The 27,877-nt window shown below is 39.5% G+C and overlaps 1 protein-coding gene across 1 annotated transcript; it reads right to left on the bottom strand.

Moving 5' to 3' along the window:
• Window positions 1–20: 20 nt before the first annotated feature.
• Window positions 21–26,891, bottom strand: foxk2b (forkhead box K2b). The gene is made up of 9 exons (XM_057817447.1): window positions 26,405–26,891; window positions 17,441–17,635; window positions 16,061–16,214; window positions 13,744–13,890; window positions 13,483–13,676; window positions 13,022–13,230; window positions 4,879–5,121; window positions 4,628–4,804; window positions 21–653 (listed from the first exon to the last, which is right to left on the bottom strand). The coding sequence occupies exons 1-9, from the start codon at window positions 26,695–26,697 to the stop codon at window positions 484–486; spliced, it is 1,782 nt and encodes a 593-aa protein (XP_057673430.1). The 5' UTR covers window positions 26,698–26,891; the 3' UTR covers window positions 21–483.
• Window positions 26,892–27,877: the final 986 nt, after the last annotated feature.

The raw sequence follows: 27,877 nt of genomic DNA, 5'->3' as shown, positions 1-27,877 counted from the left end.
AATTTAACAAGAATATGAAATACAGTAACTGACCTTTTTATGAAACAAAAATAACATCCAGAAGTATAATGGAACAGAAATTTCTCGGAAACATTCCAGAAATTTACAGAAATCTCCTGGTTAATTTTTCAGAAATGGACAATTTTCCAACAAGAAATTAAATGAAATGATTAAATTTCTCATTAAATTTCCGGAATTGTTTTCCAGAAATTTACAGGAAGAAAAGCACCGGGAATATTTTCCAAAAATTTTCAGAAAAATATTCCGGAAATGTACAAAGATTTCCTGGAAATTGGCCTTTTTCTTTAAATCAGAAAATGACTGAAAAACTTTCAAGAAATGAACCTTAATATGAAATACAATTACTGACTTTTTAGAAATTTTCCACCCCTTTGGAACTCTCGAGTAAGTTAAAGAAATGACAGGTGGGTAATGCAGTGGGGGTGTTGCGCTCTGTGGTTTCGTGGGGTTCCATCAAAGACCTTAGCTGTTACCGTTGTCCGCTGGTCTTGCCTCATCATCCTCCATTTTGATCCGTTTGGCATCCGGTGGTCCCACCTGCTGATCCCCGTTCGGCCGCTTAACAGTGGGCAATGACGCCGAGGCGGAGGCGTGGTCGGCGAGCAGGTGAAGTGGGCTGGCCACAGATGGACCTAAACGTCCACAAACAAGTCTTTAGTATGTCGTAGAAAAACATTTCAGTTAGCTATAATGGGTTCCAGTTCCTAATCATAAACTGGCAGTGATCAAAATTGCAGATTCCTTTGAACAGGGGTGCCGATTTCGTCGATCGCGGGAGGTTTCCTCCTTGAAAATTTGATCTCGGAGTAAAAAAACAATGAGCACTCCTACCTTAGAGGCAATCTAAAGGGGGATTGAAGGAAAATGGTATTTTTGCATTTCAATCATCGACATGCCTGCTTCTATTGTTTTAGTACATAATAGAATATAAGATATTCCAACCATAGTGTAACCAACAATAAAATGTCTAAAATAAGAGTGCGTGAGAAAGAATGTTTGTGTAAGCAGACAAAAGAGCCCTCTTTGCAAGAAATGAGTGATGAGAACAGGCCAGTATGCTGACAGTTGACGAACTACGTCACAACTAGAGCTGGGAATCTTTGGGCACCTAACGATTCGATTACGATTACGATTCAGATGGTCCGATTCGATTCTAAAACAATTATTGATGCACCCCCCCCCCCCCTTTTTTTTTTTTTTTTTTTTTTAATATTTTGTACATTTGTTCCAAAATTGTTCAAAAATACTCTCAGGCTAAACCAAACTACTATTTCAGTATCAAGTTAACATATAGCAGTAAACAAATATACAAAAATAACAGTAAATAAAAAACTCCAGTCCCCATTCTGTATCAGCAGCTTTAAACTACATTCAATTAATTTAATGTTGTGAATCAACCGTTAAAATTGCTCCCGTTAATCCATAATTTCCCTTTTGTCAACTTTCGACATGTGAAAGTTTTAAAACTATTTTAAAGATAGATTCAAGTCAATATTTTACTGATTTAGGAGTATTTTAGATAAAAAGTTAATTAGGTTTGCTTGGAAGGTTCGCTACAACAGCCTTGCAGAGAAGTGTACTGCTTTAAGATGGCGGCCGTTTACTACGTCTGCATCTAGCTTTTTGTAGATGTGCTGCAAACGCTACCGCTACCGTAGTGCATCTAGTCTTATATAAATGATATCTACCGTAACATTATGTGGATGACGTACTTTTGTAGCAGCTTCAGGTATGTTATTGTGTTTTTTTATCTCGTGGCATGAGTTGAGCTAGAGCCGTGAGTTGAGCATTGGCATTACCCGAGGGGCCGGGTAATGAGAAGCATGATGTTTAGCTACTCTCGCTCCGCTGCTCATTGACCGCGCGGCGCGCTGAGTGTGTTGTACTTCCGCTTTACTTGGCATATTTCAATAATCGGAATTTGGATGTTTGTGAATCGTTTTCCAATCTTCCACGGCCGAATCGCGAATAATCTAAGAATCGGAAATTTTGCACACCTCTAGTCACAACATCGCAATATAATTACAGATGGACAGAAAGTTCTAAGCAGACGTCGTGCACAGAGTCAGCCCACTCCCAGACGACCGTGACAGAAGCTAATCAGCGTGGCACCAACAACAGTGACCACTAAATCTTTTGACCAATCCAAAGCCCCTTTCAGACATACGCTGAACTACGCTCTAATCTCGGGATTTAAATGGGTAGACCTTATGTCTGAAAGCCATTTTTCGGGTCGACTGACACGGAGATGACACGTATATTCATAGGCGGATCTACTATTCAGGCGAAGTAGGCGATCGCCTTAGGCCCCCAACCAGTAGGAGGCCCCCAACCGGCTGCCCTTGCCCCAACGAGCAAGGGCTTGGGCCACCGGAGCCAGCAGCACCCCAAACTATTGTATAATTATGTCAGCATACCAAACAAACAAATAACAAAACAAAAAAGAAAGCCATTTGAATGCTGCATTTATATTACCCCCCCCCCCACACAACACACACACACACACTACAATGGACTCTTCCATGACGACAGACTAAGTATCAGTCGATTAGCTTCATTTAGTGCCGTTTAGCTTCGCTTAGCTCCATTTAGCATTGCTTAGCTCCGCTTAGCTGTACGTTAGCTTCACTTAGCTCTCCTGCGTTTTTCACGCCACTAAAATCGCTATTTTTACAGCTCACTTGCTCCTTTGCACGTCGGCTATCGTTAATTTGGAACACATGAGCGAACGTGCTCTTCATGAGAGCCAAAGTGCAGTGAGGGAGAAGTTGAGAACAGGCCGCTAATGCCTCTTTTAACTTTCTTCTTCTTCACACCCAACATACAATACACCCTGTGGCGAAAGAATGCAGTACAGTTCCAATCAGTCATACAATAACAGTCAACAGCTGGTTAACAGCATTTGCCAACGAAAAAAAAAAAAAATCTATTAGTGCCACCACAAGCAATGACGAAGAATTTTTTTTTTTTTACGGAGTGTAAAGCTATTAGCGGTTTAGCGAACGCACCTCCGGTGAACATTTCAAAATACAAGCAAGTTATGTTCGTCATATAAATAACGGTCTCAGGCTATAGTCCCACACACTTCGGAATTAATATTATAATATGTAAAGTAAATACTACAGAATACAGATTCTACACTAAGAATAGCTTTCAAATGACAATCTTTATGACAAATATGTTTGGCAAATAATAATTATTATTATACTACTATTATATAGTAGTATACTATAATAATAATGCTAGAATTTTTTTCAAGAATTGTTTTGAATAATGTTGGAAAGGCAAAGTCTGTGTTCTGAATCTGTTTACTTTCTTTTGCACTGGTAAATCCTATCAGCATTTAACCTCATTGTTTAATTGTGATTAATTATTGTTATTTACATGATTATTTGTAGTTTAATAAAGAATTTAAGTGTTCAAAAATGGTTTTGTGAGTAAATAAGCGTAAAAAAAATGTCCTTGCTAAATTAGTAAAAAAAAGAAAATTATTAGATTAGTTGACTCATTGTAAAACTAGCCTGCTGACTAATCAGGAGAAAAATTGTCACTTAGGACAGCCCTAGTGTACCGGAACATATTTCCTCCACACCCTTCCCACCTTTTTAACCCCTGACCCATGAAGAGGGCCCCTGAATATGTTCGCCTAAGGCCCCAAAATTGCCAAGACCGCCACTGCGTACATTAACCGGGTTGCGTCCTAGTATAACGTCCGGGATTCACCCGGGGCGCGGCATGTGTGAAAGCAGCCATTTAACAGCCCGAAGGCTGATGAAACAAACATCATGGCAGGCCGATGGTCATTTCCTCTTTCTTCGCAGGTAAACAAACATCGCAATTTTCAACATGGCGAACAGGAAAGATAGCAACATTAAACTGGAAACATAACAAAATAAAATTGCAACTGGATCTTATAAGTCGAGGAAGAGACAGTCCATTGCCCATCTACGGAAATGTGTGGTTTATTTTGTTACCGATGCCGATCAAAAATGACGCAATGTCCAGGTTATACAATCCCGCCCTCCCTGCACAGAGAGCGCCAAGTCGCCAACACGGGACGAGTCTGAAAGTGTCCGACCCGGGTAATTCCCAGTACATCTCCCCATGTCTGAAAGTCATGACACGGGTAAATCCTACATCATTTTAGACAGGAATGTAGTGGGCTATAAGTCTGAAAGGGGGCTCAAGGCCAATGACACCCTTGGTCAACGTTCAGACAGCCCATCATATCAGACTCCTCGCACCTCCTAAAAGATTTCTGTTCCATTTATTGTTGTTTTTGTCAACAAAGACAATAACAAAAATATTATGTTGACGAGCAATTTTTTTTCATGACGGAGACAATAACGAGCTAAAAACGTGTCTTAGGGAGACTAAAACATAAGTCGTGGAAAGTCGCTGTTAGAGCTAGTCTTCAGATTATCAATGTTAGTGGTTTTGGATTCACTGGTTACAACAACATAAACAAGCGGCGTTTGGCTAACAGGTCCAATGCCAACAATTCCCCAAAATTTACTGCAAATGAAAAAGGTTTTTATCATAAACAAATGGATTAGACATCTTAGAGACAAAGAGTAAAATGTAATGACATGCAATAATGTCTGACCGCTGCTCTGTATGGCGGTGGTGATGCTGTGGTTTCCATTCTGTGTGATGGTCTTGATGGGCAGCTGGTGCTGGCCTAGAATAGTGACGGTCTGCAGAGGTCCGGATGCCGCCGAAGTCTGGATGATGCGACCCACCGCTCCCGTAGCTGTTATGGTGGGCACAGTCTCAACTTTCACTGAAAAGACACACAAATTGGCTGTCAATGACAGCCCGCACCGCCGTTTCGAGCGTCGCGTCGCTAACTAGCACCTTTGCCGTCGGCGCGTTCTCCGTTCTCCTGCGGTTCGCTCTTGCACACGACGGCGGCCGGTTGTGCGATGACAGCGGCGGTGGCGGGGATCTGCTGCAGCACATGGACCGTCTGGACTGTTTGAACCGGCTGAGAAGAGCCGGCACTGACCGGAGACGCCATGGTGTAGGTGACCGGCTTCATGCTTTGAGGTAGCTGACCCTGCAGCGCGATCAGCACCGGCTGGTTGCCGACTGGAGAGCCTGGGAAAGGATGCTCAGTTAGTCTATGCCAGCAGTGTCAAACACATCTTTGTAGAAGGCTCAGAATTAATCGACTAATTGACAGGGATTAGATTGTCAAATGAACAGAGAACTATTTTCCTGATGAATTGTTCAGAGACATTGTAGACCTCATAATTGGCCAACCACCCCCATTTTTTTAGTCTCTTCATGGCAAGTATTACATTAATTTATTTACATTTTTTATTTAACCACCAAAGACGTAGTCATACACTCATATTCACTACCAAAAATGTATAAACAATGTTATTTATGACGTTCAAAAGCTCATAACTGATGAAAAAAAGTATAAACAAACCTTTTTTCTTATAGTGAAAGAAGTCATTTTAATATTTTTAACGTCTGTTTTCATGTAACTATAGAACACAATGGCTGGTACAGGCTGGGAATGAACGAGTTAAGAAAAAAAAGGAATATAGAGGAAATAGTCCAATTTATTTTTTCAAATATATGTATAAACAGTGTTGTCACAGATTAATTGACAAAGTAATTTACTGATTACTGTACGCCTAAAAAAGTAATCTATTTACTTTATTATTAAGGTAACTAAGATACTTTAAAAATAATTTATCAGTTACTTTTTACCAATTTTCCTCACTTTGCTGCTTTAACATAAGAATGACAATAGAAAATTGTAATTGCATGTAATTGAATTTTTCACATAAGGCACGGAATTTGTTCAAATCAACTCCACCGACTAATTAAACCCCTGCTAACTTAAAGCCCAATGTCAAAAATTCTGAACTTTCCCAATTAAAATAGAGACCTGCCTGTTATAATAATTAGAGGCGTGAGACATTTCCGATTATTAGATTATTCGCGATTCGGCCGTGGAAGATTCGAGAACGATTCACAAATATCCAAATTCCGATGATTGAATCATACCAGGTAAAGCGGAAGTAAAACACAGTCAGCGCGGTCTTTGGGACGCAATGAGGAACGGACCGAGAGTAAATATCACGTTCAACTCATGCCGCTAAATAAAAAAACAATCATACCTGACTGCGGCTGACAGCCTCTACAAACAACGCCCAGTTGCTAGTTGCTACACACATACGGCTACAGTAGATATCATATATATGTAGAACTAGATGCAAATTGACAGACGACATCGGTGTTAGAACATGTATTATTGAACAGAGATGCAAAATGACAGACTTTCCGGCGTAAGTAAACAGCCGCCATCTTAAAGCAGTAGACCTCTCTAGAAGGCTCTGTTGTAGCGAACCTAATTAACTTTTTATCTAAAATACTCCTAAATTGGCAGAATCTTGTCTTGAATCTATCTTTAAATGATGAAATAGTTTTAAAATTTTGACAAAAGTAGACAGAAGGGAAATTATGGAATAACGGGAGCAAATTTAACAACTATAACAGTTGATTCACAACATTAAATTAATTGAATGTAGTTTAAAGCTGCTGATACAGAATGGGGACTGGAGTTTTTTATTTACCGTTATTTTTGTATATTTGTTTACTGTTATATGTTAATTTGATACTGAAATAGTAGTTTGGTTTAGCCGGAGAGGATTTTTGAAGAATTTTGGAACTAATGTACAAAACATTAAAAAAAAAGAAAAAAAAAAGGAGGGGGGGTGCATCAATAATCGTTTTATAATTGAATCGGAGCCTCTGAATCGTAATCGTAATTAGGGCTGCAGCTATCGAATATTTTAGTAATCGAGTAATCGACTGAAAATTCTATCGATTAATCGAGTAATCGGATAAAACAAATATATTTTTAGGTGAAGAGCAATTATAAATATACATGAGAAAACAAGACATTTCATCTAATTTTGAACCATTTTCAGTCAATCAATGTCTTTATTTTCGATGTATATTGTTGAAAACAGCCAACAATTGCATCTCAGATGTAACTAGAATTTAAAAAAAAAATAAAAAAAAGACTAATTCACTGCTTTCACTCAAAAAACTTTAGATCTTATTACAAATATATATATATATATATATATATATATATATATATCTTACCTAAAAATGCCGTTACGCTTGATAACACACATCACTTAAAAGTTTGGATTTTTTCCCACGTCTTTCAATTGAATTTCTCTTTGTGTCAAGCCATTTTTAAGTTCTAGTTAAGTTTTAAGTTAGTCTAAACTGTATGTCCTGATAGGATTTTGAGTTTTTGCAGTGTTCAAAATAAATGTATGATACAGGCTGTATTGGAGCACATTAGCACCAGTGCTACTTGGTGTTTTATCCAGCAATGACTACTGAGCTAAAATTGATAGTTAGCATGATTAAGTTTTTATTTTACACCCTCATCACTCCACAATGCTATGTTATGTTAAAGCCTGTATGTAAGACACGCTAGCCAAGCATCGACAGTGGTCATAATTAATAGAAACCTAGCCCTCCGCAGGGCTAACGTGATTTCAGAACAGGAACGTTAATCTTATTTATTAGCGCTTAGCGCCCTACTGCTTTAAGATGGCGGCTGTTTACTAAAGCAGCCCAGACGCGGCCGAGTCTGTCATTTAGCATCTAGTTCAACATACATGCGATTTCTATGAGACGCATGAGACGCTACCTGTACCAACGTAGCATCGTGCGGGCTAGTATTTAGCAACGTCGGCGTTGTTTGTGGCGGCTGTCGGCTGCAGTAAGTTCCCCCCCCCCCTTCTTCCTCTCCGCACGTGACAGCCCGTTGTCCCGCATTAAAAGTAGTCCGAGCAAAACGTGATGCTTAGAGCTGTCAAAATAAACGATTACTCGAGGTGAATAAAATTACTCGGATCAGTTTTTAAACTCGAGTTACTCGAGTTGCTCGAGTACTCGTTTCAGCTCTAATCGTAATCGAATCGTTAGGTGCCCAAAGATTCCCAGCTCTAATAATAATGTCTATAAAAGTTGTAAAGCAATAAAACAAACAACAAACATGAAAAATATGAACAAGAATTCTTCAACGTATTTCATAATGGATCCAAATTATTTTTCGAACAGATCATGTGACGAGCACCTGAGACGGACATTTGCTTTGATTAACCGAAACTAAAGCTGAGGAGGCAAGATGGATATTTAGAATTTCTTTAAACCTACACTTTCAAAAGCTTCAACAACTGAGCTTGAACCAAGAATTGCGCAAGAACAGTGTCATCAACATGTTTTGGACCCCAAAAAAAGAGTCAAACTCCGCCAGTGGTTACAAACTGTAACTATAAAATGTACGTAGAGGCTGGTTACAAACTGTAGAAGTGCTCTCTTGACCTGCAGGCTGTGCTTCGAGTTGTATAGCGGTGTGCTGTAATTCCAAGAGGTTCCTTGAATTAGATTTCAAGTTTTTAGCGGTCGATAGTCTTTTTGAGCCAGCGCAAAGTTTGCAACGCCCCAGCGCAAAGTTTGCAACGCCCAGAGATATTTTTGTCATCTTTACTGGACAACACTGTGAAGTAATGGCTGTGTTTCCAGTGAGCAAATGCAGTCGTTTGTAGTATCTCTCCTGCCTCTTTCATTGCGTCCTGACGAGGTAGCTAGGCTATGTTGTTTTGGCCGTTGCAGACAGCGCTCACACAGCATGGTAATACACATGACCCGTTATTTCTTGTCCTTCGATTAGAAAACATGACATGTGATGTCACTCCCAAACAGAAGAGCAAAATTTGTATTTGAAATGCTCTTAGTACACGACTACAGTATTCTTGGTTCTACATACATTATGAGGCATTCACAAAATAGTAACGCACAGGCACTAAGGAAACTATTCAGATTAATGTTTGGAAAAATAAACGCGTTAGATTGCTCGATACTGAAAGAAAGTAACCAGATTACAGTAACGCGTTACTTAGTGACGCGTTTTATATATATTATATATATATATACACTGTAAATGCTAACATTCAAATTAATTAAATGTGATAAGTGAACTAAACTCAATTTTCATCAACCTGTTGTGAACACTACTTTTAAATAAGTAAGTAGTAATTTGGGGTTGGAGAACTTGCTTAACTTGATATATCCCAGTTAAGTCAAATTAGAAAAAATAATTTCTTGTACCCAGTGTCCTTTGGGCGTTCTATCAGACATGCGCAGATCTGCCCTGCCCACTTTCGCGCTCTTTCCAACACCTTTCTCAGTTATTTTCGCCATTGTGGGTTTACTTGTCCTCAGCACACTGATTTGGTAAGTACATATTTTACTCTTTTGTAAACCGTCGATTTGTCTTGTTGTAGTGTAGTAGCCTGTGTGCTGCCAGGGAGGAGAAGTGTCAATTACATCAAATATCACCGCTAGCAAGCATGCTATATGACCGTGACAGGAACCTCATCATTTTCAGAAACAAATGTAGACTACAGTTTATGGTAGACTCCCATTTTATGCCAGCCGGCGTTTTGAATTCTTGACAGACGGGGCTCGTAACGTTTTTAGGCGATGGGAGAGGTTTTTAAAACCGATTTAAAACAGTTACCGAGCGGTTTTAAGTTAGCTAGACCGAGGGGAGGTTCGCTTCCTGTTTTAAAAATAAAAACACTAATTCTATCGTTAGCGGGTCTTTTATTTTGTGAAACTAACAGGAAGTGCCTTAATCACTACGGCTAGCTTGAGTAGCACCGAATTTGCACGTTGTGGATCTAAACGGCTACTTTCTCGCGTAAAAATGTTAGAAATGTCGATAAAGTGATTTATTTACAGAGTTAGTGCTAGAATTAAGTCAGCTTCAGCCTGTCTATTTCGGCTCAGGTAAGAGCTAAATGCACAGTCAGACCTTATGTGCGCCAACGTAATCGGTTCTTGCGTTGGAGCAGGGGTCCCCAAACTACGGCCCGCGGGCCGGCCGGATACGGCCCGCCTCCACAATTGGTCCGGCCCCCTGAAAATAGTGTTATTATTTCCTGGCTTTTTTCTGTGAAGAACCCAGACAGGGTTATTTGGTTATTATCTATTTAATTAATTGTGTTATTATTATTCATTATTATATGATATTATATTATGTTATAATTATTTTTATTTTATTTTGTTCCAAGAAGAATTCAGAAAGGGTTATTTAATTATGGCTTTCTGAAAAACAATAATTTTTTTACATTTAGGCACTGCTGCAATCGTCACACTTTTTCTGTTACAAACTGACCCGGCCCCTCATCAGAGAAGGGAAAAGTCATGTGGCCTTCACAGGAAAAGGTTTGGGGACCCCTGCTTTAGAGTGTTTGTCATCTGCCCTTCCATTTGCTTTTCTTCATGTGCAGTGCCCCCCCTCCATGTTTGATCAAACTGCACTGATAATTTGAAATTGTTTTAAAATGCATTAATCGCAAAAATCAGAGGACTAGATCACATTTCCCCCTGTTATTTCACCACTTTAACTTTGGTCTAACCTAATATAGGAATACAGATAGAAAGAGTGCAGAGATCACACTCGACGCCATAACAACCTGGTGTGTTTAAGGTTGGTCATTTATGTGCCTATATTTTGACATTGTTGCCTTAATTTTGTGTTCTTTTTTTACCATCCCCCAATCAGGCTGAAGCAAATGGTCAAAAGTCCACACATACCTCAGTCTCAGCAATTACAGGTATGTTTCATACACTGATCAATGAATCATTTAATATTTGTATTTGTTTCATGGGTTGGGATAACAAACATGCATTAATGTTTTTACAGATGGATTAAGAAATTAATTGTACATCTCAATTTGAATGTTCAAAAATAATCAATAACTCATTGTTAAACATTTTAGTTTGTGAATATTAAAATAATTTATTGCAGATTTTAATTTGTGGTTAAAAATAATTGGACATTTTAATTTGTGACTGTTAAGAAAAAAATTAACTTTTTTTTTTTCTAACAAGTTCTCAATGCTGAAATTATCATGTCTTTTCAGGTCAACCAAAGCAGTATTCTCTAATGCAGTGGACTTGCAAGTACTGCACATTTTCTGCTGAAAAGAGCCTACTTGCTTAAGCATTACCGCTTAAAACATGGATACCACACTCGGACATCCCAACTCCCATGTCTTCATAAGGACTGCCTCTGCACATTTAAATCTTTTGATGCACTCAAAGTACACCTATCGACATGGCACTCTCAAAAAGATGCAGGCAAAAGTGGAGAAACTGCATTTGACCATCAGTTGTGCAACTTTGTGGAGCCCTGCTCAGAAGCAGACTTCTTTACCCATTTGTCTCAAATATTTTTTCACATTCAAACCTTTTTTTCTACAATTGTTTTTTTTTTGTTTTTTTTAATTGAAGTGATTTTATTTTGAAAATATACATTTTTTGTTTGAAGCAACTTATTTTTGGATTGAATAATAAAGACACAAATGTCCTAGCCAAAATGTGGTCCAAACGCAGAATTACATCAATCAAAAAAGTTGTTTCAAAAAAAAAAAAAAAAAGAATGAATTTTTAAAAAAAAAATTTCAATCAAAGAAAAATAGTTTTCAAACATATTTTTTGACTTACAAATTTATTTTTGCATTCAAACAAATTTTTTTGATTGACATGACTTTTTCTTTGATTGAAAAAAAAATAATATATATATACTAATGAAATATTTTTGAATAGAAATTACTTTTTTTTTTTTTTTTTTTTTTGAGGAAAAAGCTTAATATGAAATTAGAATTTGAATAAAAATATGACACATATTCTTGGTAAGATTTTAGGTTTCTCAGGTGTATAACTCCAGTACACGTTTTGCATTTACTCTTTTAGTGATGTGAAAAAAACAAAGTATCTTGTTTACTGTATCAGGTGTTAAAGTGAAATTTGAATTTGAACTGAGTTGTGTGTTTTAAAAGGAGTTCTGTATTTTTATGTTTATTTTATCACTGCTGCACAGTTTAAACCATGGCACAATGTTGATTGTAGTTCCAGTTTTGATCACTAATATTGTTGGAGAAATCAGAACTGTTAGCTTTACCAGAGCTCAAGCTCATGTTGTAATGGGAAACTAGTTTGACGCCATGTCTTCAATGCTGAGTTAATGTCCTGAAATTATGATAATAGGATCTCGCCTGTTAGTCTTTGGAAATTACAGGATAGGAGTGGACATTGATGCAGTTCAGGTATTATTCAGTAATTTCTGTAGCAAAAGGTTATTTTAGGTACTTATACTTTGTATGAGGTGCAAAATGTTTGCAAAAGTAGGTTTATAATTAATCCACTGATTGTTCATTGATACTGAGCATTAACCAAACACCGTTCAGCCTGCCAGGAGCCTGTGTCTCTCATTAAATGCACTTTTGAGCATTTTAAAGTAAATTTTAATTCCATTGAATTAATCCAATGAGTGTTCTCCATTTATTGTGTTTTGGGGGTCATTACTGTTAGATAATGTGTTTTTAATGAAATTAGTATGTGCAGATGTAATTTCTATTGTGGAATTCTTTTAGGTCAAGAAAATTAAGTTGACCTGAATATGATGGGAGTACTGTACACTCAAAATAAACAAGTTACTGTAATCCAGTTATTTTAGTTAGTTTGAGTACTGCCAACTCAATAAAAACAAGTGACTATAATCCAAATGTTTTAAGTTAATTTGAGTACTGCCAACTCACAATAATTAAGTTAATCAAATCTAATTCATCTAAGTCAACATAAATTAATTTTTTTAAGGCAGCAAGTTTGCATATATTTTTTTAGTAAAGTCAACTTTTAATATTTTACAGTGTATATATATATATATATATATATAAACAGTATTCTCTAGTCTTTGAGCTCTCAATGAGGGACACAGACATTGTAAATATTCTATTTTCCCGGGAAGTCAATGCACATGATTTATCTTCACGGGCCGCACAAAACGATGTGGCGGGCCGGGTCAAGTCCCCGGGCCAAGAGTTTATCACCTACAGTATATTCTATGGATCACTCAAACTATGAAGAACATCCTGAAACCCACCTGGTGTGTTCTGTGCAAAGCGAGCTTCTTGGATCACGGCCAGTTTGGGTTGGACCACCGTGGTGGGGGCGGTGGCAGCAGGGGCAATGGAGGAGGTGTCCATCTCCATGGGGACCGGGGAGCCCTCTCTGGACAAACTGTCAGGGGTTTGCACACCGCTGGAGTGAGCTGACAGAACCCCCGAGTGGTTTGGGGAGGCTGGGGCGCTCCTGACGGACAACAAATAGGGCACCATTCAACTTAGTCAAGAACATAACTTTCCAGAATCTTCAAAGCACTTTATGCATCTTTTTACTATATTTACAAGGTGAGTTTCCATGCGCCATTCTACTAAATCAGGAATGTTTAGTGTGCAGTTTTTTTTACCATTGGAAGGTTCACACACGGCGTGTTTGAACTACCATTTTAGGGGTGATCTTTTAGACGGTACCAATGTCCTTAGAGTCGAGAACTTTGCCCACCTGGAGGAGAGTGGTCCATGAGGAGTCCTAAAGCAGGGGACGCCACGGGGACGCCGTTTCCTGAAAGCTTGCTCGATGAGCTTGCCCTCCGAGGACGGGTCTATCCTCCAGAAGGAACCTTTGCCAGGCTCCTCCTGCGAGCGCGCCACCTTGATGAAGTAGCGGTTCAGCGACAGGTTGTGGCGGATGGAGTTCTGCGGCCGCAAGAGAGGAAGGACGTTAGTGGGGATCCGTCAGTCCGGTGTTATCTAGCAAACCGACCTGCCAGCCCTTGTCAGCGGTTCTGTAGTAAGGGTAATTCTTGGTGATGTGGTTGTAGATCCCGTTAAGTGTCAGCTGCTTGTCCTGCGCCAGCGTAATAGCCTGAACGATCAGCTGAGCATACGAGTACGGCGGCTTGGAGTCGTCCTAACCAAAATGAGAAAACAATTTTGAGTGTACCGTATTTTCTGAACAACAGGTCGGACTTTTTTTTCATAGTTTGCCTGGGGCTGTGACTTAAACTCCGCTTCAAGTTATAGTCAGAAAAAACACAAAAAACAACAGTGCTTTTTCTCTAGAGTTGGGTATCTTTTAGGTTTTATCCGATACCGTTTACAACTCAGTACTTTTTAAAATTGTTCTGATACCAACACTTAAAAAAAATAAACAACACAAAACTTGTACACTATATAAAAAAAATTCCATTCAATTTAGAGTGCAAACTGAACGCAACGTTGAGTAAATCTGTTTTAATTTGTAGTTAGAATTTGCGCTAGATAGTGAGTAGCATTATGAGCTATTGGTTAGCGTTTGAGTGGCAATCAGCGCATTAGCTTGCTTACGTTTAGCATTTCTTAAATCATTCACCAAATAGTCCCAGCGTTTTATGAATTTTATTACAAGACAGCATTTAAAACGTTTTCATGTGTTTATTGTTACACTAACTTTGAGTGAATTTAATGGTGATTATCGGTGTCATCATTGGAGGAGATGTCTATCTGTCAAGCTACAGTGAGAAAGTATCAATGGCAAATTATACATACAATTAACATCATATTAATACATTAACCCTTTAACACCGAACGTGTCGGCAGCGACGCGTTTACGCATATCGTCTTTGAAGCTTCGTCACGCTGTAATTACGTCACCCATGTGCCGCTGGTTGGTCTCATTTGAAAGTGCGGAAGTTGATGTCGACACCAGTTTTTATTTGAAGTCAATCGACCAGGAAAAACGGGACATAATGGTTTTTTTTTTTTACATTTTATAGTTTTATTGCACTCATAAATATGCATTAAAACGCTGCATGGACCATGTATCTGTCTCCATATTTCCGTCATTTCTTGTCCTCTCCAAAACCGAAAGCAGCACAAAGGACTACATATCCCAAGAGCCGTTGTTTTGCCAAGAAGTACGAAGCGAATGTGATCATTTTTAATACATTTCCAAGCGAGGCGCCAACTAATGAAAGGGAGGCATGCCAAGCATGCAACGGCTGGTTGGTTTGAGAGAGCGACTTTGAAACGTGCAGAATGAATCTAAAACTACATTTTGCGCAAGCTAATGCATTATTTCATTAACTCAAGGAAGAAGATGAGGCGTATTTGTCGTTGTTGTTTTTTGGATGAGTCAGCGTCTCGGCGAGTAGAAGTGACGGCAGCGCGCAAACGGCGAAAGAGTAGGCTGTGTGACGTTGTGTGTGACGCAGCTCCATGACCTATTCAAGAAGAAGCTTTATTGAGTGCACAAAAAAAACCTTTATTGGGTCGCATGCCTGAAATATTTTAATTGAACTGAACTACTTGTCAATATTTTTTTAAAATACTTTTCAATTTTATATATATTTTTTCTTCACAATAATCTTTTCAATTTTTATGTAGATGTGTGTTCGAGAAGCTTGATTGCATGTACATATATACTTTTGATAAGGTAATGGGCACAACACCTAATTTCAAAGAGATATCCTCCAAACCCTTTGGTGTTAGATGATATCTATATATATATTTTTTTCTCACTATTTTGCACTGTATATAACCTGTTTTGACCATAGTATGTGTAAAGGCCAAAAACGCCTATGATCATACCTGCTGTTTGTGTTGAATTGTCGAACATAAAACTATTCAATCTTATTTTTTTCTATTGAATGTTTATTCTAACAAATGAATAAATATTATCAAGCTTCAAAACGGTTGGTCGGGCATGTTTTGTTGTCAATGGGACATCAACATTACAAATTTTGAAAAAAGATTTTGGGATTTTTTTTTGTTGTCTTTTTGGGTCCAAAATGTGGATTATAACTGTTCAGTGAAGAAAACAACAGTTTGGACATGAAGTTCAAGGTGTCCTGAAAAAAGGGACCCAACTTGGCCATTGTAAACAATTTTTTCTTTGAAATATAAAGGCAACATCGAATGCATGCAAATTCGGCGGAAATAGGCTTAGGTGTTAAAGGGTTAATTAAAATAGAATAAAATGTACACAAATGTTTGTTTTCAGTCGGTCTGGTTACCACAGGTTGCTTGGGAACCGGTACCAATTTGATACCGCATTTCCATACCCCACCCGTTGCGTCATATGTGGTGGTCGGGACTCTCACCTTGGGACTGTCCTCTCCCGATGCATCCTTGTCGTTCTCGGGCTGAGAGTTGTCGCTAATCAGTTGCAGCTCAGCAGAGCTCACCATGCGGCCCCCCATGCGGTACCCCGAAGAGCCGGCGCCACGAGGGCTGGACGGGCACGAGTTTGCGGCGCTGATGGGTCAGAAGCCACATTTTAAAGCCAAATTTTTAAATCTACCTAATGTTAAGAACTTACAATTGATTTTTGTGTAAGTAATTCACAGCCTATTTGAACTATCGCTGCCAGCCCCTCCCAGCCAAAATGGACTGGACATCTATTCGCCCTCAATAGCAGGTAAAAAGTAAACTATAGCAGGGTTCCTACAAACTTCATCACATGAATTTTGAGACTTTCAAAGACCTATTTAAGATATCTTGGAATTCAATGCCAATTAGGCATGTGCGGGTCTGAGTTTCTGACCGTACGATAACCTTAAGCCAAAATCATGGTTTCATGGTATTGCAATTACAGCTTTAAAACGTGTTACTCTGAGATATCTGGGGTAAAAAAGATTGAACAGGATTTTTATTTTTCAAAATATATTACCAAATTGGAAGTATAATGTTAAGTTAAACAATATACTAGCATATATACAGTATATATACAGAACATATTCTAAAAATAAATGCTGTCCTTTAGGTGAGCGTAAACCCACAGCCACAGCTCAACAATATTACCATCAGAACAAAAATAATTTTCCATAAAAAGCATGTGTGTATGACTCGTATCATGCGTATCACACAGTTGCCAGAGAGGAAAAAAAAAACACCACGTTTTATCACCGCTAGACACACTAAACACGCTGGAGTAACTCTCGTAGCTGGTGGGAAATGTTCATGACTTCACTAGCCATTAATTTTGTAAAAAATGCAAAATCGTGTTGGAGGTATTGCCTCCTCAGCAGCCACCCTTCGCAAACGTTTTACATGTCAGCTGGCCTTCCTCCTCTAAGCTGCGGCCGTCTGTAACTTTTCTGTAGCTGAAGAGTTAATATAACAGCGATTTTGTTTTCTTCGATGGTAGGAAAAATTTCAGGCGTTTCACCTCGTCCATCATGTAGCACAGCTAACTCACTGACACTGAGCAACAACCGGTGGGGGATGGTTGAGCCTTGCAGCAGCAAGCGAGAGATTTCTCCCTGCATTTTTGGGACATAAAAAATAGCTAATTCCGTAGGGATGGTATGACGGAAAATTTTGGGGTTTTTAAAACTGTTACAATTTCACACCACAGTATACCTTGAAACCGGTAATCAGCACATGTCTAATGCCAATTCAGAGGCAAAATCCACATATGGAAATCTTGGCACGTTGGTTAATGACATCTCAACATTTTAGCATCAGCTAGCATGAGTTACCTGATGGTTCCAGTCGGCGAGGGCAGTGGACTCATGAGGTGGGCGAGGTTGTCGGGAATGTTAATGGTGAGCGGCGCAAAGTGAGGCTGCACCGGCTTGACTGGAGATTCGGGGGCTTCACGCCTCGTCTTCCTGCCGCTGGACAGAGCCGTGAAGGTGATCTTGATATTGGTGCTGGGAAACCGGAACGTGCACCTAATGGGACGGGGACGGGACATGGTCAGCAATAAGCCTGTCGCAATATGCAATAATTCCATTTATCGCGCGATATATAAAAATGGAGGCGATAACTTTTCCGCAGCGATTTATCGCCTCGCGTGCACGTGTGTGTGCGCGTGCGGCAGACGTGCTGTTAAAAGTTCGTTACCAACTGCGCAAAATGCATCTTCGTTCCAGGTCCGCCAAAAACTAGCGCCAGAGCCAATTGTTCCCATTATATCCTATTGTTCAACGTATACCGGCCGCGTCAGTGCTCCAGAGTGACTGTGGACCATCTATGGCGCGCCGGTGTTCGGCCATTCCTTACTACACGGCGAAACGTCCTACACAATGCTCAGGGCGCTTGCGCATGCATTCACACGCATGCGCATATCTGTTAGAGGCGGCGATTACTCACTATTTTTGTTTTTATTTAGTTATTTAGAACCTTTTCACAGCCTCAAAGATACTTTTTGCATGTATTACCCTCTCATACTTTTAACCATTGTTTTTTTGTGTTAGCTTTGAAGCAGTTGACCACATTAGTCACGTAGCGTCTTTAAACCGTCCTTATTTGATATAACTACATTTAAGTATTTTCTGAAGGCATTTTTTTAGTACCTTATTCCTGTATGCATCTAAACAAAACAAGTTTAGAGCGCATGGTAGTACTTTAGGTCTCAAATTCGACTAATGTAGGACGTTTTTGCCGATGTAGGATATTTTAGCAGAACACCGGTGTTGTTGACGTGCGGGCGCTCCCGTCAGGAGTGACATTTCACGCGGGGCGGCTATTTTTCGGCACAACGCTGGATATTTACAATTAAGTCCGCCAAAACATTGTTACCGACTTGGCTGCTACGAATAACCTCACTTTGACAAAGAACAGCTGAATGAAATTACCGGTAAGAGCGCTGTGCTTCAAACTCGTCCTGTATATGAAAGCCCTCATATGCTGGTGTTGTGTAGTAATGAGCAGACGTGACTTTAGCGGCGCTTGCTAACTTTTTTAATGCGCGCACACACTAGATATCATGAAATGGCAAACTAGATGTGCTACTTCCCATGCCATTGGCTACGTGAGCCCAGAGTGATTATGGGACATGTAGTCCATATACTACATCGATGAATTCTAAACTGTCATTTGTCACATGAGATTAAGAAGGCCAAATCAATCCATACCAGTGCCTATAGATAATGTTGCAAGTATTGTTAATTCAGTACGTGACACAAATGGATTCGGACCATAAATAGGATGTCTTGCTCATGTAGTAAACCTAGCTACTAAGAGAGCTGTAGCAATCAACGGTGTGCCCTGCCTCACTTTACAAACAGTAAAGATTGTTCTCAGCACTTTTATGCAATTTTTTTTCATATCAGTAAGAAGTAAGCACATAAATATTATGCACTAAAATGCATGTTTATATGATGGCAATTTAATTTTTGCTCGTTAGCAAAAAAAAAAAAAAAAAAAAAAATACAACTGTTTTTTGTTTTTTTACAGAGCATTAAATGTATTGAATCGGATCGAAAATCATGTCCCTCGTATCAAAATTCGTACCGAACCATGACTTAACTGTATCATTGCATCCCTATGGAACACCATTGCAGAAGCTATGACGGGAAAATTTTTTCTAAATGCTGAAGTTGTTAAGTGCATTTTTTTTTTTTTTAAACACATTTTATTTATTCTGTGTTTCTGTGCGGTATAAATATTGTTGTTTTTTACTTAAGAGGTATGGTCTATTGTTTTTAGTTGTGATTTCTTAAAAAGTAGATTTGAATTTAAGAGTAAATATCGCGTTTAAATGGGTGTACTTCATCTATTAATATATACTGTATTCGCACTGTGTTATTGTAAATTGGTTTAAAAAATTGGGGGGGGGGGGGCGCAATAATATCGCATATCGCAATAATTTATGAGAATAATTATCGCACACTAAAATTTGTTATCGCGACAGGCCTAGTCAGCAAACCACTAGATTAATGGAGTTGAACCTTTCAATCCAGATGCTGAGGAGAATAGTCAGAAGTAGCAGGCAATATGTGCAATAATGAGAACTATTCATCGTCCTTGTGACTAGCGAGTGTCCCAGTTTTCAACTATCCATCCAACAGATGGTTTAAGATAATTCAGAACATTATGGTAAATACTTTTCAAAACCCAAATGTTTTTCCTATGCCAGCAATCCAAGTTCGAATTGAATTGATAAAATATCATTAAAGCATTAGAGAGGTTGTTGATGTGTTTACTTAAGCCCCTTTCAGACTTATATCCCAGTAAATAATGTGATGCAGGATTTACCCGGGTCATGGGGTTCACACATGGAGCGATGTCCTGGGAATAACCCGGGGAACACTTTCACAGACTTTTTTTGTGTTTGCGACTCGGCGTTCTCTGTGCAGGGAGGGCGGCTGGCGCGATTTTATAACCCAGACATTACGTAATTTTTGGTCGGCATCGGCAACAAAATACACCACACATTTCCGAAGAAGGACAATGGACTATCTTCCTCGGCTCTACGATCCAGTAGCAATTTAAATTGTGGTGTTTTCAGTAGAGGTGGAAATCTTTGGGCACCTAACGATTCGATTCAGAGGCTCCAATTCGATTATAAATCGCTTACTGATATACCCCCCCTTTCCCCCGCTTTTATTGTTTTGTACATTAGTTGCAGAATTTTTCATAAGTCCTCTCAGGCTAAACGAAACTACTATTTCAGTATCACATTAACAGTTAACAGTAAATATAATACTCATGTCCCCATTCTATATCAGCAGCTTTAAACTACATTCAATTAATTTAATGTTGTGAAGCAACCCTTAAAGTTATTAAAATTGCTCCCGCTATTCCATAAATTCCCTTCTGTGTACTTTCGACATGTGAAAGTTTTAAAACTGTTTTACCATTTAAAGATAGATTCAAGTCAAGATTTTGCTGATTTAGGAGCATTTTAGATAAACTGTTAACTAGGTTGGCTACAACAGAGCCTTCTAGACAAGTCTACTGCTTTAAGATGACGGCTGTTTACTAACGCTGGCAAGTCTGTCATTTTGCGTCTAGTTCTAAATATATGTGATATCTACCGTAGCCGTATGTGGCCGTATGTTTGTAGCAACTAGCAACTAGGCGTTGTTTGTAGTGGCTGTCGGCCGCATTATTGTTTCATTATCTAGCTGCATGAGTTGAACATGATATTTACTCTCGGTCCGTCCCTCATTGCGTTGCAAAGACCGCGCTGTGTTTTAATTCCGCTTTACCTGGTATAATTCAATAATCGGAATTTGGATGTTTGTGAATCGTTCATGAATCTTCCACGGCCGAATCGCCAATAATCTAAGAATTGGAAATTTCGGACGCCTCTAGTTTTCAGTTTAATTTAGCTATTTCCAGTTTGCCATTATGATAATTGTGACGTTTGTTTACCGCTTTTCATTTTACTGCAAAGAAAGAGGAAATGACGATCGACCCGCAGGGATTCCCCTATATTCAACAGATTGTGGCGCACCGCCACACTAAAATGAAAGCCGCCACGCCTGGCAAATGAGATGTATTTTATTTATTTATTTAAATAAATAAAAAATTTTTAAGGCCGCTTCAAACTAGCGGCAGCCGAGTGGGAGGAGTTCAGCGGACACCTATTCATTGTGTATTGTAGCCTAATGTTCGTAACTATGCAGGCCCCCCCTTAAGAGACGCAAGGGGAACGAGTAGGAAGAATGGGAGAACGAGCGAGATAGCGAGAGATAGCGGTCGCATGTTGTAGCAGCCCGCTGTTATTTTGTTATTGTTTTTCTTTATTATTGTTACCACAATAAAGTGGGTAAGCAAATACAGACTTCTCTCCTTCTTGCCCATATCCGGGGCATTACAATAATTTGGATCGGACTTTTCGGCGAAAGTGAGCGGTGGACGGCCGTCTAGGACGGAAAGCAAACTTTGACTAACTTGCGCTGAGAGACTGCGGAGAGGCGGGGCCCAAAATAAAGCCTTGCTCTATTTTCAGAGCGTTGGTCACAGTAAACGATTTATCAGTTCAAGCAGAGTAAAATGATATATTCACGGTACAAGAACGTCGTTTCTGTGTCCATCGATTGGTAAGAAAAGGCGGTTTGTACGAGTGACGTGTGGGCGCTCCCGTCAGGGGGGACATTTCACGTGGAATGGCTATTTTTCGGCACAACACCGGCGCGTCAACTTCAGACAATTACGGCTGACGAAACTTTGATAAATGCGCCCCCCCCACCCAAATTTCGCGAGCTCTGGGACACTCGAAAAATGACTCTCATACCTCTCCTTGCTAAGTTAATGGTACCTCGACGTGCCTTTGTGTGGAAATTTAGTTTACGAACAACGGGGGAAAAACTATTCACCTTCTCACCGAATCAAGTAAAACTCTTTACACGGCTATTAGAATTCCCCCAGTGCTCTAAATGGGTCAGTTGACAGAAGGACTGTTATTGTTGTGGTAATGTAGTACTTATGAGGGTCAAATAAAAGGAAAAAGGAGGACTACGACGGTGGTCTGCAACCCGCGGCTCTCGGGCCGCATGCGGCTCTTTAGCGATGCTTCGGAGCTTTTTTTTTTTTTTTTAAATGGAAAAAGATGGGGGAGGGAAATATATTTTTTTGTTTTAATAGGATTTCTAGGAGGACAAACATGACACAAACATTCTTTCAATTCATTAATATTGTAATGAAGTTAAACTTGTGGTGGCATAGTACAACAGAGTAGTCACGTGGTGCGTCATTATCTATAGGATCCACTGCAGGGATAACAAACATTTAATCATGAAGGCTAATTACGTATTTCTATAGTAGGCTAATATAGCTAGTATCGATAATTATAAGGCTTGTAAAAGGCTTTTAATTTTTTGTGGCTCCAGACATACTGTATCAGTTTTTTTTGTGTTTTTTTGGGGGTCAAATATGGCTCTTTCAACAGTTTGGGTTGCCAACCCTGAGTCACTACGAGATGTAAGTCGTACTATTGCCACGAGAAAAAAAGTCGCATTAGTACATCGGGTAACGTAGCTGTAATCAGCTACGCATTTTACATACATGTACTGTAGCTGAGAGGTACAACATTAGCCTGGCTAATGAAATATTTCAAATATATCTTTGTTATGGTTCTTCTTGGGGGAAAAAATGAAGGAAAAAAAATTCGCTGTGGCACGACATGGTGAGGCTGTCCGACTCCGATGCAGCCCACCACCACAGCTTCAAAAAATCCTAGGGGAAACACTGGACCCGTCATGATATTTACGTCATCAGCCTTTCGTGACCCGGAATTAAACGCCTGTTTTTACACGTTGTGCATCCCGGGTAAATCTTGGACATTATACTACAATGCGATCAGGTCAATGTCTGTGTAATCTCTGTGTCAGTCGACCTGGGAAATTGCTTTAATAAACAAGGGCTACACGTATAAATCCAGAGATTTTAAAGGTGTTCAGGTATATGTGAAAGGGGCTTTATAGTATTTTAAGTTTAATATGCAACACATACTGTGTGGTCAATGTAAAAACATTTTATTTTTAGACAAGATTGGTTTGTCTATCATTGTCAATGGCAGCCAACAAGTAGGCACGCTCCTTTTTTTCTTAAAATATTTTTACTAAACATGCAGTGGGTGACATTCAAATACGAATATTAGAATAGAATATGAAAAAGGATCCTTTTTTTTTTAACATTTCAAAGGCGACTTGGAAAAGAAACACTTGACAGAAACTCGAATTATTCTTGTCAGTATTAGTTCTGTGACTGCTATTTTTAACAGCCTAGTGTTGTATTTCAGTCCCTTTGTGTAAACGAAAATCACTTTTGATACGTTTCTTTGGTGTTTGGATGTGTAAAAAATGCATATTGGCAGCCATTGACGGTGATAGACGTCCGGTCTATTGTAACTGGGATCGCTGCCATCACTTCCAGTCAAATTGGATTGCACACAACAGATGTGATTATGTCATCTTTACGAGACAAACAGTTGACTTTGGAAACATTCACATACTTTGGTTAACAAAATAGAAGTGTACATTATTTTTCCTTTTTGACTGCCAGTGACGGCAATAGACTTTCAATCCATTTGAAGTGGGAGGGTTAGCAGCGGAACAAATGTTCACTTGCTGCCAATCTCCCACTTCAAATGGATTTACTAGTGATAACTAATTCAAATTCACAGCAAAATGATGAAAAGAGCAACACGATCGGACGTCCGTCATCAATGGCGGTGAAAGAGTAAAATATTTGCATATTACGGATCTAGTTCTCATAAACATACAACTTGAAAATGCAATGACCACATGTGGACGCTGGGTCTTTATGGAGTTATTGTTTTAATTATTATCAAAATTAGTCACTTTCCCTATTAAAGGTTAAAGCACAAAACAACCCCTAGTAGTATGATATTTAGGGGTGTAACGGTGAACAAAAATCTTAGTTTGGTACGTGCCTCGGTTTTGAGGTCACGGTTCGGTTCATTTTTGGTACAGTAAGAAAACAAAATGCAAAATATAAATGTGCTAGTTGTTTATTACACACCTTTGTGCTTTTAACAATAGGAACATTAGCTTATACAAAGCTAGAATTCTGCTCAAAAAGTAGCGGGTATTTAAACATAATGCGACAACAATTTGCCTTTCAGACCCCGGGTATTGGTCAGCTTTCTTTCTGGAAGAAAGAAGAAAAAAGAAGTCCTGTGCTAAAGAGAAAAGCAATCCCAATGACAAAGATTTTAACATGTATTTTACAAATTAAATGCCTCAATGAATCATTTTTTTTCTCTTATGAACGGTTTTCAAAAGCTTTATTGGTGGATTTTCTCAAGTTAAAGCGCCAAACAGAAATTAATAAATTTAATTGTGTAAGCAGGATTTGTCTAGTATTCTTATTATTTACTGTAATTACAGGTGTTTTAACTCATTTCAATTTATTTTATTCAAATGGGCTATTATTTATTCTATTATGTGTTTACATTTTACAAATGTGATGTAGTATTCATTTATATTGTATACTTTATGTTGTATAACTTTAGTTCCTATGTGAATATTAGCTCCTACTTGTTTTGTTGTGGTAGGAGGGTTTTGTATTGAACACGGGGCCGTGTTGGTTATTATTATAGCAGAGAAGACAGCAGTAAATCAACAAAGACAAGTCAACTGTGCCCCGATCTACCACTCAAGAGATCTGATGGAGTCAAAAAGTAGGTTACGATTGCATATTAGTTTGAAAATCGACCGGATCCACTGTATTTTTACACGAGAGACTTCCGGTCTGCCAGATCCCAGCTACCGGTAGTAGTATTGACGCAGGAGGGTCGCGTCTCACGTCAAATAATAAACTCTGCCGTTCTTTTCGCGTGCGTCGCGTTGAGCCGCTTCTGGTATGAGTCTTACACGCGGCCGCACTGCAACTGGTGCGCATTGGCTGATCGACTTTAACGCCCGCGTTTCACTGCGTTCTCACGGCGGCCACGTAGTCCCGCCGTTGACGTTTCTGGGTTATATACTGTCCTACCGTGTTGGTACTCATTATAGTAGAGAAGACGGAGTAAATATAATCTACACAAAGAAACTGTAACCCGATCAACTCACAGCCTTGAAAAGTAAGGGTTACATTACGTCAGAAACTCGTTCGGTATGCCTCCGTTCCGAACCGAGCACCACATACCGAAACAGTTCAATACAAATACATGTACCGTTACACCCTTAATGACATTTATATAAAATATAGTTGCACAAAGTATTTAAGTGTGCAAATTGTGAATTAGATCTCTGATAATGAAGAAAACAATGTTTTAACACCCAAAAAAAAAAATTACATCTTACGGACGCAGGTATTTTGTGATGTCAGTTATACCCACGCATTTACATGCACTGATAGCCTTAACACAGGTGCACATGATAATGGGTATTAATGACATAATGAGGAAGGGCGGATAATTTGGGATACTCGCATTTGATTGGCTAAAATAGAATTCGCATTGATCAAATGTGTACCTCCATGTCGGGTGGCGACTTCCTAGATGCACCGTCTTTTATTACATTTTCCTCTACTATTACGCTTCTGTTTTTCCTCATTTTATTCAACAAGATTCTTTCCGCTGTGAAGGACATTATAAAAGTGTTGTCTTTCTCTGTAGAGAGTGAAATATTTTTTTCCAAGCAGAACTTTGGTCACCTTTTTCGGATAACTTTAATTTGGATTCGCCCACCATAAATGGGAATTATTCAAAACAAATAAATAAAAACATAAAAAGGTACAGAGCCGTGAGCCCGTGACAAAAAGTATGTTTCCCTAATTTTCCTAATAAACACCAAAAACATGTTAGGAGTACTTGTGCTCGGTTTCGAGAGGGCGGAGACGCTTTGGGTTTGTTTACGTCCAGCGGTAAAACACGCCGTCGCCACCCAGCTAAAGCTCAGCTCCGCGTTAGTCCCTCAGTCAACATCTTTGTTCGAATAACAAGAGGGCTTGCAAAATATGAATTGACGGGGATGAATAATCTCTCCTGAGCCAATAGTGGCGGAGGCCACAGGCTTCCACGCGCGCTATAACTAGGCCGGGCTAAGCGGCTAACAAGAATGTCAACAAAGAACATGGAGGAAGGATACACATCAAGGCTAACAAGCTAAAACACGTGCTAGCTAGCCCCCACCCCCTCCTTAGTAAAAGCGACCACTAGCTCGCGATGACTGTTGCTTTATTATTATTATTGCGGTCAGTCTACGTGGTTACGTAGTTTAGCATCCAGGGGTTCCACTTACATGGGCGGCAGCTGCAGCGGAGCGGCTCCCCGGCGGAGGAACACCCCGTCCACGAACACCCCGTTCTTCCCCAGGCAGCGGAGGTAGAAGTCTCCCCCGCCGGTCCCGTCGTCGCTGGCGGTGAAAATCTCCAGGTGTCGCCGCGAAATAAAGCTCGAGTGACCCATGCTGACGTCCACGGAGCCCTGCGACGAATTGCGGCCGATGGTCACCGAGCGCTTTTTCATCAGATACTCGAACTCACGGCCCTCGAGCCGCGCCACCGGCCCGAATGAGCTGCTCACTCCAGACATGATTGACGCCAGGCCAGGGAAATTTAGGGGGAAATTGAGTAGACACTAGTGGGGGTACGCGGTCGAATGCGAACTGAGCTACAAACGGGGCATCCAATTTAAAAACGGAATTTGGAGGGGAACATGCGAGGTCGGGGACAGCGGCTCCGACCCACCGCCGAGAGAGAGAGCCTAGCGTCGAGCAGCGCTACCTAACCGGCGGGCGGGAGTTTGCGGATTGACAGTGGTGTCGGCCAATCGTATGAGAGCACTCTAATGCGGCGCGAGGGAATTGACCAATCGGAGGAGAGGAGTAATCCGAGGACACATTCAAGATTGGTTGGCAGGCACACACACAGAAATCTGTCTGGCTGCATGTATGGAAGAAATGGCGACACAACACAGAAACAAAACATAACATTAACAATATAAAACGCGAATCCATATGACAAGTTCAGCATCCGTCAAACTAGCAGTGAGGGGAGTAACCAAATACAAAAACTTAGGTATTCTACTTAAGTAGATTTTTCAGTTAACTACCTCACGTGAATTTTTTAATATATGTATTTTGACGAGTTTTTACAATGAGTTTTTGTTATCATGTTGATGCTAATTACGATGATATTGATTATTTAAAACAGGTTAGCCGAAAAGGCAAACGTGCTCTCATTAAATTAAAAAAAAAAAAAAAAAAAAAAAAAAAAAAAACCATCAAGACCTGACATCCACATATGTGGGCATCACATTGTGAGAGTTAGAAATTAATACAATGTTAATTAAATACAACATTTAAATGACTAAAAACAAATACATTCCGGTTATGGGCCTCAATAACACTCTGAAGTATTTATTATTATTATTTGTTTTTGCTGGAGGACCATCCGATGACAACCCCTTGATTGGACGTCTTTATTCGTCAATGCACTGAAACGATCATTCACTGTCAACCCTCCCATTCAAATGGATTCGACATGTATTGACGGCAATGACAGCCAATTAGTTAATTTTAATGTTACAGATCCGAGAACTTCCAGTGAAAAGAATATGTGGAATTTTATTAGATAAATTGAATTATCATTAATTTTTTTTACTGTTAAAAAAAAAAAAAAAAAAAAATCTGTGACGTAATTGATTTTCCCTCCAATGAAAGCATCTCTGCCGCCAGAGGGAGCCCCGCACTTTCATATTGCCGTATAGGTGA

This window comes from Corythoichthys intestinalis, chromosome 16 (assembly GCF_030265065.1).
Source record: "Corythoichthys intestinalis isolate RoL2023-P3 chromosome 16, ASM3026506v1, whole genome shotgun sequence".
NCBI classification, from domain to species: Eukaryota; Metazoa; Chordata; class Actinopteri; order Syngnathiformes; family Syngnathidae; genus Corythoichthys; species Corythoichthys intestinalis.
This window is presented reverse-complemented; position numbering and strand designations above follow the sequence as displayed.

What these genes read in the sequence shown, in the direction of transcription:
- foxk2b (XM_057817447.1), bottom strand. Translation starts at nt 26,697, where the DNA reads ATGTCTGGAGTGAGCAGCTCATTCGGGCCGGTGGCGCGGCTCGAGGGC. An exon ending in CGGGAGAGGACAGTCCCAAG is followed by an intron (nt 13,891 to 16,060) that starts GTGAGAGTCCCG and finishes CATTTTGGTTAG; the next exon opens with GACGACTCCAAGCCGCCGTA. An exon ending in CTTTGCACAGAACACACCAG is followed by an intron (nt 5,122 to 13,021) that starts GTGGGTTTCAGG and finishes ATCCTTTCCCAG; the next exon opens with GCTCTCCAGTCGGCAACCAG.